Raw genomic sequence first — 16,419 nt, 5'->3', positions numbered from 1 at the left:
CGCCGGGGCGGGGCCCTGCGGCGGGGGCGGCGGCGGCGCCCCCTCCCCCTCCCCTGCCTTCCCCTCGCCGCCACGCGCCGGGGCGCAACGGCTTCGCCTCCGTGCGCGGGCGGGGGACCCTGGCGCCGCGGCCCTGGGGGGGGCCGGGCCGGGGGCTGCCACTGGGGCGCCTCCAGGGTGAGTTTGTTTCCCTCTCTCCGCCGTTTTCTTAAGCTGTGCTGGGGGAGCGCGGCGGGGGGGCGCAGGGGTGCCCGCTGGGGGGCAGGGCCGCGTAGGGAAGGGCGGATGCGGGGGAGAGGGGAAGGAGGGCCTGGAAAGACGCGCGGGGAGCAGGTATGTTTAAATCGCGGGGGCCTGCGGTGGCTGTGACAAATGTTTTCACCCTGGTTTAGCCTTCAGGGGCACCAGGTAACACTCACTTTTTAAGCTTTTTCCTTGTTTTTACAACTTCCTTTCCGCTGATGACACCCATCCCTGGCAAGTATGGGTATCAGCACAGTCAGGAGGCTTTTTTCAAAGGAAAACTTAATTTACTGAGCGCTCATTCAGCTGCTCCGTCTGGTTACGTTCTCGGCCGTAATAGCAGCATTAATGCCAGCGGGGACGTTTCTGCTGGCCTTTCCCTCCCTGATGTCTGCGCTTTCTCAGCCTTTACCTGATCAGGTGAACAATGCTATATGTAGTTCTAAAAGCATTTTAAAAGTTTAAATCTGTGCTTTGGTGTAATCCTGACATTTGCTTTCTCATTTGTAGCATAAATGAGACAAACTGTTTATATATAGGAAGATGCATCTGGGTGGTCCATTAGACATCTGTCATGGCAGTTGAGAATGGAGTTGTTGCCATAGTTTGTTAGTCATAAAACTACAACTTTTCCTTCATGATTTCTCCTTTCATCTGTGCTCATCACTTAATGGTGTCAGTGGACAAAAACCTCTCTTAATCCAGGATGTTCAAAAAAAAAGATCGTGAGTTTCCATAAAATTGCTGAATTGGAATATGGTTAGTTCTAAAGCTTGTTGCTGCACATCAGGCTGATTCACTATTTCAAGAAAATCTTACATGGAGTTGATTTTACTGCAGAATCCAAAAATCGGCCTCTATATTTGCTATATGTAATCTAAATAAGTTTCCCTTCCACACTAGCTTGTTGTCTCCCACATCTCTTTTTTTGATTTTCTTCAGGTGTTGGTTTCTTTTTTTCACACCTAAGCAATATAATTGCTCATGTTTGAGACTTTTCTGTCTCTTCTGTCTTTCTTCATTCTGCCAGGCTCAAATCTTGTTTTTCATCCTGTTTTTGGCTGAATTTGATGCTTTTTATTTTTTCAGTTAATTAAATGCTCAGCCTTAGATTTTTACTTGCTGTCTCTCCTAAAATGATTTATATAGGTCTTTCTGTTTATTTTTAGATAGGTTTCTGTGTTGCTGAGTGATGTTTAAAGTACAATGTGACTTCTTATCCATGTAAAGCTTATTCCTGTGGAAAACAGTAAACAAGAAAATATTTGCATAAACCTGTTTTTCACTGACATTTAATTACAAGGCCATTGATTGCATTTGGGAGAATCATAAAAGATCTTAGTCTTAAGCACGCATTTTTGTTCTCAACTATAATTCTCTCCTGGATTCTCTATTATCCCAGACAGTTGCATGAAAAGCTGTAGGTAATGTCCCGTTTCTTATTTCCTGTTTGAAGTTATTTCATGCTAATGGTGATTGCCCTGGAAATAGCTGTGAGAGGCAGGTACAGGTGCAGCAGTAAGTCTGGAACAGACTTGTTCTTGCCATAGAAGGTGCTATATGATAACCTTGCAAGTAATAGTAAACAGCATATGAGATTTCTGGGCCAGGAGTCTTAAATCAGTCTTCACATGGTCTCAAGGAGTGAGCAGTAGCATGGTGCTTCAGCTGCGCCAGTCGGCCCCATCTCTTGCCATCTTTCCCTGCAAAAAATGCAGTTCTTGCGTTTTGCTTCACTTGGCCAACCCATGAGTCTTTCAACCATGAGATGAAGATTAGTGTAATAGCGAAGATGGTGAAGTGTGAGTGTGAAGGTAGTTTGTGTTGTTGGCTGAGTTTGGTGGGCTATTTTTCTTTTATATCTCTTAGCTGAAAAAACAACTTCCTTTTATCAAGAATTAGCTTGCAGATTTACTGAAGTGGAGCAGAAAGAGCTGTTATAAAGAAAAGCCCCAATCAAAGTCATTTGATGCTGTTACCAAGAAATTCTTTGGTTTTGGCTCTTTGTCAGTACCCAAAACAATTTACAGAGATAAAGGGAAAAAATAATCTGGAAGACAAACAAGCTGCAAGTGACAAACAAAAACTATTTTTTTGGAGGCAAGTTCAGAAGCTCTAAAATGTACTTACAGAGATGTTCGGGGTTTGTAAACTCTTTTGTTCCATTATCTTGTTTCTGGTTCTTCTGTCTTGATTGGGCTCACATCAGTGTATCTAGGGTTTAGTAAAAGAAAGTTTAAAATCAATTCCATTATCCCATTTCTGCAAGCCACCTCTGCATGCCTGAAACTGTCTCCTAACCTATGAATTTTAAACATGTACTTAATCTAGAGTATGTGGAAGAACCAAAGATGGGCAGTAAAAATGGCTTGCTATTTAAAATGATAATTTAAAATGTTTTAATATTATTGCAATGTTTGTTAGTCATTGGCTTTTTATATTTTATATAGAATGTACGTATTTCATATATGTAACAAAAGAATTGTTAAAAATCTGTAATATTTTCAGTAACTCCAAATGGCTGGGTCAGGTAGAGGAAGAGGGCGTGCTGCGTTTACCTTCAACATTGAGGCTATTGGCTTTGCTAAAGGTGCATCTCTACCTGAAGTAGTATGTAAGCCTCCACCACTGTTTCCTGTAAGTACGGCAACTCTCTTAGACCACAGTCTGTGTTCAGATGAAATGTTTTCGCTTTCGTGTTTAGATAGTAGGATGAAATATATGAACAGCTCTAAGCACTTTAAGTCAATTTTGAAGTATTTAGTGTAGATAACCGTAGGTTTCCATTATTAGTTTTCTAATTATCACTTCCTGACTCTTTGCTGCCCGTTACATCCTGTATTTAGCTAGATTGCTTGCAAGAGGTTCATTCATTAAAGCCCTCTTCATAATTTGGTTTTCTGGACGTTACAGTAATGGAAACACTGAATATCTGAATTTGAAGTAAAGTTATGCTACTCTTTGAAGATGTGAATTTTAGAAATGTACTGTTGATACAAAAAATGGACAGATTTTAGATAAATATCTTTTGCCTTAATAGATGGAATTTGAAAATAATTTGAAAATAACTGGAAGATATTTATGTAATTAGGAAATGGAGATTTGGATTTCAAATTCTAATGGTTTGTGAAAACAAAGGGTAAAAAAAGGCAAATGATTTTCTTATTAAGCTGAATTTTGCTATGCAGGGAAACTTCAACAAGTTTTACACTGAAAAACACTGTCTTACAATGTTGAAGTTTTAAAGAAGGAAACTTTCCAGTTATGTCAGGATCTGATCAAGGTGCATGATATTTCTCTCAATCCACATGTTACGATGTGAAACTTCAGTGAGTTATGGCTATTCATGGAAATGGTGTCCATGTTATTCAAAGTAATTAATGTAATGTAGTTAATGTAGTTTTAACACTGTTTTAGAAGAGGTTAAGACCATCTCTACTCTGAAGATAGAGAAGCAATGGTTTCTGAGTAATGGTTTTCTGAGCTGGCATGAGAAACTGCGTTTAGGAGTTAAGAATATTGGCCCTATGAGCATAACATCAATTGAATGACTATTTCACTGTTTTAATGTACTTTTTTCTTGCTTTCGTCCTATATATTTGCAGAAAGATATAGCTAAGTCATAAAAGGTATAAATTTAATTGTAAATATAGTGTTGTGCATGTCAGAATGCAATAAAGTATACTTGCAAAATAGCCTAATACAGTTGCACTCTTTCACAAGTAATGTGTTTGTTGTAGCTTTTTCTTGGTGTTCCTGTGTGTTTGATGGATATTAACACATTATAAATAATAAACGTAATTTGTACAGAGTACAGACAATAAGCCAGTGCCTCTGAAAACAGGAGAAGGTGAAGATTACATGTTGGCCTTAAAACAAGATCTTAGAGGAACTATGAAAAAAATGCCTTATTTTTTGGCAGTAGAAGAAGATCGTGAAGGTCTGTTTGTGTGCTTTTTATTTGTATTTATATCTTCAGTAGTTGTTATTCTGTGAAGGATGTTGTAGTGAAATGCATGTGTTGAAGATGTAATTAGTACTGACAATGAAGAATAAAAAATGGCAGCTTAAAACGAGGGAATTTTTCTGTTTTTACACATAATGAAATTACTGGTCAACCTCTACAAGTGCTGCAACTGGAAAACTGCTCTGTGAGAGAAGAGGAGGAATAAACATCTATTTTGTTTGATACAAAGCACTAAGAGCAGCTCTATGCAGTCTTTTCAATTGTATGCTGATCAAATACAAATGAAATAGACATTTGTACATGCTGAAAATACCCTAGAATTCTGCAGTGGAGAAAAGAAACATATAGTAAATACATAGGGTTAAAATTCAGCTTTTTTTTAACTGTATGGTGATGTACTTAAAATAAAGTTGTATTTAACAATAGGGCATTCTAAAAAGTGCTCTTCTAGGATGTAATTTTTCCTCTATTCTTTTTAAGGAAAAATTGGTAAGTGTTACTGACAACATACCTGAAATATGAAGACTGAGATGAGAATAAGTGATTTACTGAGGTTTGCATCAGAAGCAGAGCTGGAGTAGAAGTCATACTAGACTTGAGAATGTGTCTTTTGCTTATACGTAATTAGAATTAAACAATAACAGCTCTGTTACTGTTCAGTGATGATATATATTGTGCTGTACTTAACATCAAGTCGTACATCATTGATACTGTTAAAATCCAAGCTTCTTGGTCAGAAAACTGAACTGGTGGGAAGGGAGGAAGAGCAGGTTAGGCAGACTTCAGTGTGTTTACCTTGCTGTGGGTATATTTCAAATGTAGCAGCCACAGCATATTATTACTGTTAGGAGTGCTTCTTTTCAGGGGTGATTTTTGCCCATTATTTCTATCATTTTCCTGAATGCTTGTTCTCACTGGTATAAATGGTTAGCGCTGTTACAGGAAAGTAGGAAATAAAAGAAAACAGTAAATGCTGTATTCATTAGACTGAAGTCCATTCAGTGCAGTAGACGGTCTCCAGCAAGCTTTATGGAGATGTTTAAGAAGTCCAGAATGGCCAAACACCATATAATCCTTCCCTCGCTATCACATGCTGATTTTGAATAATGAGAGCTGACTTGAACTCAAGCACGTGAGATATAATATCCCTCCTGAAACCATCAGAATATTTTCTCACTCTGAATATTCATGATACAGGTATGATATAGATATATAGTCCAATGCCCTCTGAAATGTTGATAATTGTTGGTCATGGTGTTTCCCCATAATAGTGAATTCCACAGTGTTTTTGTTTCTGTTTTTTTAAGAGTGTGTGTGAATTTTTCCTTTTGCTGGTTTTGACTGTATGTATACTTAAATAGAGCAATATATAGTATACCATAGTGTGTGTGTGTGTGTGTATATATATATAGTGTATGTGTATATACAGACACACACAGACACTTTGATTGACACACCTCATTGCTTGTCCACTTATTCTTGTATTAAAACACTGTTTAAAATGGAGCAGCACGCTGTAGTGTGAGCAGATAGCCACTTTTTTTACTCTGAACTTATTTTCATGCAGCCACATCTCTGTGGTGGTTCAGTATTCCTTCAGAAGCTCCCTGGGAACTACTGTTGCCCCTGAATTGCTACCGAGACCTTAAAATAGTTTCAGAAGCCCAGGCTTCTCACAGCAGTAAGATATTGCTGATTATCTGATATGTGCCACCCATTTCTGGGCAGGAAGGAGCTCCTGGATCCCAGTTCCTTTTGAACATACTACCTACAAGACCATGTGGCTCACGAAGGCAGAGTATTTCCTCTGCCCTCCAGCTGATGCCCAGCTGCTTCTGGGCGCAGCATGCAGCCGTGGTGCAGCACCTACTTGCAGCCAGGTGGACCCTGGTAGCATGTTCTTCTGGACCAGGCAGGGTTGTGGCGCTGCCAGATGCGATTGCAGCCTAATTCTTGCTGCATTTGAAGAAACCCTTGGTTGTGAGACAAGGCAAAACAGAAAATCTGATCCTCATTTTTAGATCCCTTTATGATTGTAAAAGAACTCAAAATTACTCTGTTATTACATCTCCTCTTTTATCTTCTAAGTAAACAAATTTCAGTCTCTTTGGTCTCTTATCTCACCAGAGGTTTTTCTGTGCCCTTGATCTTTCTCAGGCTTGAAGTTCGCTGTTTCCATTTGAGGAATGAAAAATGACTGCTGTACCTGAAAGCCTGTCAGGTTTATTTCCAGTGAACCAGCCACTTCATGAGAACATATTATCTCTTTTTCCCAACTTTGCCACATATGATCATTCTCACTACTCTCCTTAGAATCCTCTTTGTTTCTGCAACCCTCTTTCTGGGGTAGAGTGATCTCTTTGTGTCGCTGAGCATGCTCACTAATAGAACTGCCAGCTTTGAAGATTGTTTTTCTACAAAAACTGGCAATTGCAGGGAAAGCAGGTAGATAGCCACTTTAGATAAACTCAAATAATGCTGCAAGTGTTCTCATCATCTCCCCACGAGTAAGTTGGTAAGGTGAGATAGCTTTCTACACTGAAACTTTAGTGGTACAAAAATACTTCATCTGAGGTGGTGTGGTATACTTACTCAAGTGGTTGTCTGCAGCACCGATGCTAACTTAAACAGCTTACTTTCATCTTGCAGTATGCAGTTATCTCTGGGCCTACATTGTCTGGCAGAAGTGGCCCAGCTTTAAGAAAGCCACTTTCTTCCCCCAAGATAGACTTATTTTATTTTTCACTGATTGTTTCAGTTGCCTGGATTTACAGCCCTTTTCTTCCCAGTATTTCATCAAAACATCTGACAAGAATGAGAGAGAGGCAGGAGGATGATGGCGGGCAGGAATTTCTTAAACTGGCTTTGATAAAAGAGGAAATGTGTTGTTTTAAACCCTCACGGCTATGTCTGTGAGCCAAATGGTCCTTTAGAAGTGTGAGGAGGGAAACATTTTAATTAGGACATAGCTATCTTTCTTTCTGTCATTAGTCAGGCAGTAAATTAATGCCATGTCTAACACTACCTGGAAATTTTGATATATTAGTATTTCATTTAGAATCACTCACCTACTCACCCATTTTGAGTGAGTACTAGGTTTATTCTGTAGCAAATTTTCTCTCTGTTTTCTTCACTTTATAAACCTTGAATGATTCATAATTTTCCTGCAGGTATATCTGCTGTGATTTGGTGGCTGTCACCTTGGCAGTCGTTTGGGATTAATTTATTAACTGTGGGTGGCAAGAGTCAGTGAGTGGGGTTTTTTTGTTTTTTTTAACTGATGATATCAGCATTTAATTCTTCAATAAAGGGCCTTAAGCTGAAATCAAAACTACTGCTTTCTTTCCCTCTCTGTTGCTGAGAGTTTCCTTCGGCATTTACGAAGGCCACCTACATTAAATGCCCCTTGAGATGCCGTCATTTTAAACACACGCCTTGTGCTGCACGTTTTCAAGTAGGTCTTTTGCTTGCTCTTGTCACAACTAAGTTTAAAATTGAGCTTCATTTTCTGATGTCTTCCTTTTCCCATCCTCTTCTCTGGTGTGTATGATAGAAGTCTTGGTCCATAAAGGTCACAGTGTATCCTTGTTTTCATTTGTAGAATACTCACAGAAGTACCCCTTTTTGGGGCAATGAGCTATTACTGCAGTCATAATCAGTATTTTGTATTAAGTGGATTTTGCTGTTGGGCATGGTAATTTGGTAAGAAAAAATATGACTTATTCAAAAATGCTTAAGTTTCAGTATTGGTTTTATCATTTAAGATTGTACAAGACAGTTGGGGGGTTTTTTCCAGTGTAAATGGATGTACTTATACTGTGTAACTACTGTATTATTTCCAGTCCACTTCCTGGTTTAGTTCTTGTGCCTGACAAGAGGTTAAATGAACTAAAATATGTTACTGTCACTTGGGAAACCCATCTCTGTTGTGCTACAAAGGTTTGCTATTGCAATAGTACTTAAAATCTTGGGAACTGGTCATGATCAATCTGAGATGTAGCCTTCTGAGACCTGGGAATTCTTGATAGTCTTTATGCCTCTTTTGCCTAGCACAGTGGTGATAAATGTCACTTACTGCCTTTGTAGCAAAAGTTTGATTGTGAATTTGTTGAAGAGAAGAGTTAGCATGTATCATGCCTCAGTCTTGTTTCCCTAAATATATCTGCGTTTTATGTTCCCATACCTTTCAGGGATAGAAATATAAAATATTCTCATTTGTTTTGCTTTTTTGATTGAAAGGAGATACTCAAAAATAAAAAGTAATATTTTTTTCCTTTTCTTTTTTTGGGGCGGGGATATAAAATCCAGGTCTTGCAGGTACTCAGCATATGATTAGTCCTGGGGATTATCATGAGAACTGCTCAAACTAGTGACATTACACTGGTTTTAAGTGTTTGGCAGCAGCACGAGGAAGTGCCTTATACAGAGGTAAAAGGATAATAGTGTACGTTTAGTTGCAGGAAGACATAGAGTGCAGTGTCTGAATTGCCTTTTTAAGGAACTGAACTCAATAAGTCTTTGTATCTTTCTCTGTAGCAATTGAAAGATACAGTAAAAAGTACCTGGAAATTGAAAAGGAGCGTGCAGCATGGACCCCAGGTAGTATCTCAGATTATCAAAGGTCAATCGTTTTTTAGCCTGTGCAATCTTCTGCTCTTCTTAAATGTTGGATTCATTATTTTTAAAGTAATAAAAACACATGTAAATCCTTACCGAGTCATGTATTCCATGTTGAGGGCTATGCCTTTGTCATTTTTCCAAATCAAGGCAAAGTATTGTTTGTCCCTCCCCCCTAAAAATCTGAATTTTTACTGTGTTGAAACTCAACAGCTTATCTTGCAGCAAACATGCAAGCTTGTTTTCTCCCTCTTCATTCCCCGTCTAAGTATCAGTTTTGAACTGGGAGCAAACATGGATGTTGCTTAAAAAAAATTTTCTTACTGACCGATAGCTGGGTTTTATAACATTGAACTTCCACAACTGTATCTGTACAGCTCACTAGTGCAAAATTAATTGTAATGTGTAAGTTAAAAAGCACGTGGGCCACTGGTATGGCTGGACTTCAGCTATCTCTTTTGTGTAGATGCCAGTCTTCATTAACGGGATCTAAATGTAGATCCTTACTCTAGCCTTCTTAATTTAAAGTACAACGAGAATTCAGTGGAACTGCTGTATGATAAAACAGTTAAGTATGCATGTATACAGGATCAAGCACAACAGGGGCCCCAGCCTTTCCAGGAGGTGGGGGGATTATAGCTGTGCTGTAAATCATCATTCATGTATATTAAAGGTATTTTTTTATGCAGATTGGCGAAGACTCCCAAGAGAGATGAAGCCAAGCAAAAAGACCAAGAAAGGTAATTATGTATTTTTAAAGAGCATTTAGTCCACACTATTTGAGTGTAAGCAGACATGCTGGAGCTGGTTAGGAAAAAAAATTGCTACAAATATTACTAGGCCTAGTAATCAAGGATTTTGGCCGATGTTTACTAAATACCTTACTAGTCTGCTTGGCTTTTGTGGTTTTTGTTTTGTTTCTGTAGGATGTTTTAACTTACTGGAACACACCTATCTTTCTTTTGCTGTCTTTCATATTGACATATTATATTAACATAGTAGGTGCCAATATGTAACAGTAAAAGATTTAAAAAGCACTAAAAACTTTTGTTTTTGGAAGTTTGTATCTTTAGTCAGCACTCCCCCTTCTTCTGTTTAATGAATAGCTAGTTGTTCAGATTTCCTTTATATTTTGGGTTTCTCAGTTATCTGGCTTATGATTTGGTTGACTTTTGCATTTTTTAAGCCTTTTATATGTGATTTAATGTAGGTTATTTTCTATTTTCCCTGGTTTTACTTTTTTTGTTTACTTTCAGCTTTCTGCAGAATTGTGAACCAGATCCTTCAACAGCAGTTGGAGCTGGTATTGGTTGTTCTTAAAGGAAAAAAGACTTAATTTTTTATTATGCAACATCATAAGTGTATTTATTTTTCAATGTGTTTTCTAGTATGCATGACTGTTATTTTAGTTTTTCTGTAGAAGTCTGTTGTTCTGTTGATGTGAAACAACACTTGGACCCCTCTACTTAGCTATCTGTTATATATAATTGTTTACATTCTTGTTCTTTTTGTCCAAGTCTTTCATGTGTCATTTTTCAGTTCAAGGATAAAATAGAAAAGTGAATGTGCAGTAGTCATGGAGACTGGCTCAGCTGGAAGCTTTGTTCCTTTTAAGAGCCTCATTGAGAAGCATGGTACTAAAGGTAGACTGCAAGATTCAACTGAAAATTAAATGCTTATCTGCAAAACCCCTAAAAAACAAAGGGGTACATACGTATTTTTTTAAAAGAAGAAATAGCACTGACTTTTATAAACCTGGGGGCAGTAATTAGTGCCCCATGATCCTATGCAAACAAATGCTGATTTATTATTCCTTTGTTATAGTAACGCTGTGATTATCATAAACAAAGGATTAGAAAATCACTGCTCACTGCATTTTCTTCACTTTCTTTCATGCCAATTTCTCTGTTTGCTTTTAAAAGTACATTTTCTTACTCAATTGTAATGGCACAGATCAGGTAGCCATCCAAATTTGATTGGATAAAAAGGTATGTTCCTCTGAAAGGAAAAATAATGTGGTATTGGTATTTTGGGAATCCTGATGATATGGAGGCTGTACAAAAGTCATGTTATTCAGGAGATTTGTAAATAGCTGATAAGTGATATGTTAAACCCTGTTATGTATCAGTGGTATATTTTGAAGACAGCCATCTTAGATGACACTTCGTAAGTGGAACAAAGGTGTGGGAATGAAGTGAATTTTATCTGTACTGCAGTCAGAACAGTTTTCCTACCATTTTAGCTTCATAGATTGCAGGAGTGATTTCTGGATAACTATGTAGTTAAATTTACATGACTGGCTTCATCTTTTGCCACATTTCTGATTTCCCTAAATGCTTTAACCAAACACCTAACCACATGCCTTTTACTGACATAATTTCGGGTGAAATTCAACATTTCTCTCACACTTAGCCTGGGTCATGGACCACAGTATCCTAGATATCAGCTGTAGCCACAAAAAAATGTTGACAGGGTTCAGCTCTTGCAGGCCAGCTATATGTATATGTGTATTTAAGCCAGAGTAATGTAGGAACAGGTGCTTGGAAAGAGTAGTCCATCGTACCTAAAAGCAAAATGTCTGTGAATGGCCATTTTGCTTAAAGTTCTACTGTCCCATGAGGGGTCTTTGTGGGGCTTGTTTAACATGAGAATTAGACACACCCACCATGGGAAGAACGATTTTGGTGTCTGCTTTGATTTCCAGTCTGTTTCTTCTAATGGCATCATCTCTAAAAGCCTGCAGGTGTTTATGCAAAAATACTCATTTTGAATCACACTTTCCACTTGTTTTTCGTACATTGCCTACTTGAGCAATATACTAATCATTTCGTTTTAGACGTTTGCTTTGACAGTGTTCATGATGACTTCCCTCAGCTGTATACACTGCTTTTGTCACAGAGACCCTTCCTAGGCAAAACATTGAAAGAAACTGAATATTACTTGTAACATGCTTTTGACAAAATATAGTAATCCTCTTAGTAGTTCTAGTGTTCTTCCTTAAGTGTTAAGCCAGATGAAATCTATACTGCACTGGGTTACCGTCTACTCTGGAAATGATATTCCCTCTATCAGTGCATAGTAATTTTCTTTTTGCTATCACTTAGTGCTGCCTAGTGTAAAAAAAGTCACAAGCTACATAAGCTAATTTGTCTGAAGCTAGCTTGTCTATCAGAAGTTGTCTAGCCACACAAGCATGGAGCTTTACATAAGCTGTTTACTATGCTGAGAAGAGCTAATCTGTGGTAGGTGTGGGCCCCACATTGTAAGCTATGTGCAGCTGTGCTGAATTTAGCAGGAGAATCAAAAGGCAGTTACACTCTGGAAACAGACTGTCTGACAGAGCCCTCAAAGTGTGCTCTGTTTCTCAGAATCTGCTGACAAATTGCACCTCCTGGAACTGGGGCAGGTATTCCCTTAGCTTATAGTGCTGCAATGCAGGTAGCTTTTACCTGGGCATATGGAATCCTGTTTTGACCTTCACCCCACAACATAGCTAAGTAAGATAATGAGGTTGAATTGTAGGGAGTAACTAGATAGCAGGTTATATTCATGAATCAAGTGACTGGGTGAAAATATGCACTCCAAACTCCCTAGGTAAGAGCCAGCTTTGGTCCAAAAGCCATGTAGTTGCAATAACCACGCTACCATGTTGGAGCTAATAAACTCTGCTGTCTGCCTGTTCTTAGCCATCTATCTGAAGTGCCCAGCAGTCATGAATGTGTTGCGTAGACTCAGGAGGAGTTATAGCAGGAATGTATTTTTGTCTTTTCAAGATGATGAAAAATAGTAATTTAGATTTTTTTCTATTAATATACTTTGAATCTGTAGGTGAAAACTATTTTGTGATGCTGAATGCCATAGTTTGGACAAACCTTTGATCAAATACTTGTTCAAAGTGAGTTTGAGACTGGCACTGTAGGCATCACTTACATAAATCAGGCTATCATAGCTCCATGAATGATGTAGCTCAAAGTCTAAAGTAATTGTAATACAGACTCTATTGGATTATCATTGCAGTTACTATTCTCAAAATGTAACGTCTTAACAGCAAGTAAAAGAAAAGTGTTAAGTGCTTTTTCATATTCAAAAAATAATAGTGATATATTTTATTTCAGCAGGTACAAAACCAAAAAAGGCAAAAAGCTCCGAGCTTAAAAGTAATCTGGATGTGTTGAAAAAAATTGAGGTAAGATGTACAAAATCTTGGTAATTTGTACAATAAAAATTGCTGGAAAAGGAAATATTTGCTATGTTCCCGTCCTCCAGTACCAAATGGAATAACCCCACCACCCTTTCTCTAGCCTCCTCCTGCTACACTGACAGAGAACTGTTCTGCAATATGGTAGCACAAGGGAGAGAGCTTGGTTGTAGAGAAACTATTTTCATTGCTTCTGTTTGACCCCTTGAATACAACATCCAGTTATTCTTCACTGGGTAGCTATGCAGCCTAATTATGAACAGTAGAGCTACAATTAGAGCTTACTGAAGGAGAAATTTGTGCAAAAGCTTTTAAATCTACTACTGCTTTTCCAATATACTGATGTTGGAAACCAACTCATGTAACAAGTTGAGAGAAAAATACAGGAGAAATTTAGGAGGAAAGAGACTTTAGAGGTGAGTACCCACTATGTGGGAATGGAAAGCTGAAAGATGCAACAGCTTTGTATTTTTATCTTTGTGAAAAATCAGTCCTTTCATGTGAATACATTATAGTATGTGGTATTGTTTTATCAAGTATGACATGGCCTTCTAATGTGAATTATAATTCTTTTCTATCCAATAATGGATGGTAAAAGGAAATCAGTCTCAATTTACTATACAAGACATTCTTTTTAGACTTAAAGTTTGATGGCTGATACTTAGTCAAATAAGTCTTTATGGTGTTCTGGCATTTCATATCATGTTGTCTATAAATATTGACTAATATCCATACAATATCACTCTGCTAATCATCGTGTTAACTCAGTATAACATTTTGGTAGTGTGGAGGGATATGCTGCTGATATAACGTGGGATTATCTTGTAAATGAGATTGCCTTGTGACAGGAGTTGGAAAAGAAGGATGAGGAAGAAGAAAAATCTGAAGATGAGAAAGACAAAACAAAAGATAAAGAAGGTGAAGATGATGAAGAAGCAGAAGAACCAGAAGAATATGATGAAGAGGAGCATGAAGAGGTATGCATTAGTTCTTCTATGTGTACCAAGTCAGACCCCAGTAATTGATTAGTCTGTTGGCAGACAGCAGAAGAAACATTCCTAGTTTCTCTGAAGTGCAGAGGAGTTGTAGTGAGAAGTGCAGAGGAGTTGTAGTGAGAAGTGCAGAGGAGTTGTAGTGAGAAGTGCAGAGGAGTTGTAGTGAGAAGTGCAGAGGAGTTGTAGTGAGAAGTGCAGAGGAGTTGTAGTGAGAGACTATTACATTGATTTTCTTTGTTATGCTACATTATGCTATAGTTAAAGAGTTGTTTGTTTTAGATTTGTTATTTGCAAAGAGCTTGGTGATAAGATCTTGCAAAAAGGAATGTTTCCTGCCACAGTCAGTACATGTACTCATTGACTTATATCATTAAAACAGGGAACCAACCTTGCATCAAAAGCTGATGCTTCCCCTTTCATACATACCAGAATTTAGTTATTTTTTTCCTTTTTCTTTCCCCCAAAATAAGGAAAGAAAAGCTCACATTAATGCTTTAAAGTTTTACTTAACTGCAGTGTAAAGAATATTTACTTCATAAATTCTCTTCTACATGCATGACAACAGTATTTTGATCTGTCATATATTTTCATTTAGGAAAATGACTACATTTCTTCATACTTTGAGGATGGAGATGATTTTGGTGCTGGCAGTGATGACAATATGGATGAAGCAACATATTAGCTATTGTTGCTAGATGGTAATACTATTCAAGCCTTATGCTACTTCAAACAAAGTCTGGAGGTAGACTGAGTATCATTGATGGAGCTAACACTTTACCTCTGATGGTTTTAATCATACTTTAAAACAATGTATTGAACTTTTTTTTTAATTTTACTATTGTTGTAAAATAGGACACTAGATTCCATATTTTGTTCTTCTGCCAAATATTTTGCAGACATGAGCCATTTTAAGGTTCTCTGGAATGTCTAACAATGAAATAAGCTATATGCCATTGTATTGCCTCTGCACAGGAAAAGAATGTATGCATTTTAATTGAATTGTGCCTAAGCATTTGCACTAGTCAGTTCTATGCTTTAGCAGTCAAATCTTGAAAATAATAGTGAAATTCTTGATGACTAGAGCAAAACAAAGATAGGGCCTCTGAGGACATAAACGACTCATATTTAGGAGCTGCCTTCTCTGAAGTAATTTATATAACTGCTGAAATCAGGTCATTGAAAATAGCTAACTACTAAGCACTTTAATAAACAAACTGACTTGAAAGTACCTTAATAATATGGACTAACAAGGAAATGAGAGTATTTAAGAGCTATTATTTTATCAACAGAACTCTTATTTTTAGCATTTTGGTCAAAAGGGAGAGTAAATATTTAATAGTATTACCTTTATGAATGCATTCTATAAGTAATAATTAAGGGTAATTTCATTAAGAAAGAATATGTAGCTGAACAGAAGAGTAAAAAGCAATCCTAGTTTTGACTAGCAGTATATAAAGTGGCAAGAATTTTAGTCCTTCACCTCAATTTCTCTATCTGTTAAGGAGAATATTAAATTCCTACCTCATAGAGCTGTTAAGTGAAATGGTAGATGCTAGCTGAATGTCAATGCATTTATTTTCTTCCCTATAAAACAATAGGTAAAACAAGCAAATCAGTAAGACAAGGACAGAAGCATAGAAAAAGAATGTGGTCAAGTGTTTTGATGCATGAAGTCTTAATTAGGAAAACAAGGCAAGAGCGCTGAGAGTAGCAGAACTAGATTTCCCAAAACAATTATATTTAAACAGCAAGAAAGACAAACTTCTTCCTGAGAGTCGACTTGAAGGACACAATGACAGCACTCTCTATATCCCGTTTTCCCCTCAACGATACAAATTGCTTCATTATTGATCAATTGGGTTTTTTTAATTGGCAATTGCACTAGTTAGTAGGAACAGAATGTTCTCTGATGAGAGAACAGTTTTAAAACAAAACCAATTATTTTATCAGCAAAGGGAAATGCAGAAGTTTTAGCTTGAAGTTTGCTGTTCTGTCAAACAATACTTTACCTCAGTGCTGACTGTTCACTAGTTAGTATTGCATTACTCTATGAACTTCTACCTGCAATAAGCATTTGTTAAGCTCCTTTAAGATACAGCTTTGAAGTGTTCAAACTGATAAAATACATCTGTCTAAAGGAAAAACTAAAATGCAATGTAGGTCACACCTCACATGTATACTAATTTTGTGTTCATTAGTTAAATAAATATTTAAAACATCCTGTATTGCATATGAAATGTATTCTGTTCACATTCTTTTAACAACACAGATGTCAGCAGTTGTTCAAGTTACATGCCTACTTTCCACATGGGATACACCAGAGAAAGGTGTTGTAAACAAGGTCAGCACATTAAAGGCTTATTTTGTTTTCCTTAAGTAGAACTAGCAGTAGCCTCTAG

General features: G+C 37.4%; 1 protein-coding gene across 4 annotated transcripts; it reads left to right on the top strand.

Moving 5' to 3' along the window:
- Window positions 1–34: 34 nt before the first annotated feature.
- On the top strand, window positions 35–16,243 carry LOC135323471 (DNA-directed RNA polymerase III subunit RPC7-like). 4 transcript variants are annotated; one of them, XM_064499913.1, is made up of 8 exons: window positions 35–177; window positions 2,752–2,880; window positions 4,054–4,183; window positions 8,747–8,809; window positions 9,517–9,567; window positions 12,946–13,013; window positions 13,874–14,002; window positions 14,616–16,243. In XM_064499913.1, the coding sequence occupies exons 2-8, from the start codon at window positions 2,761–2,763 to the stop codon at window positions 14,700–14,702; spliced, it is 648 nt and encodes a 215-aa protein (XP_064355983.1). In that variant the 5' UTR covers window positions 35–177; window positions 2,752–2,760; the 3' UTR covers window positions 14,703–16,243. The 4 variants fall into 4 exon arrangements, with proteins under 4 accessions (XP_064355983.1, XP_064355980.1, XP_064355982.1 ...); XM_064499910.1 differs by having other exon boundaries at window positions 12,943–13,013; XM_064499912.1 differs by lacking the exon at window positions 35–177 and adding an exon at window positions 316–333 and having other exon boundaries at window positions 12,943–13,013.
- Window positions 16,244–16,419: the final 176 nt, after the last annotated feature.

This window comes from Dromaius novaehollandiae, chromosome W, assembly GCF_036370855.1.
Source record: "Dromaius novaehollandiae isolate bDroNov1 chromosome W, bDroNov1.hap1, whole genome shotgun sequence".
NCBI lineage: Eukaryota > Metazoa > Chordata > Aves > Casuariiformes > Dromaiidae > Dromaius > Dromaius novaehollandiae.
Note: the sequence above shows the minus strand (reverse complement) of the source record. Positions and strands in the feature narration are given on the sequence as shown.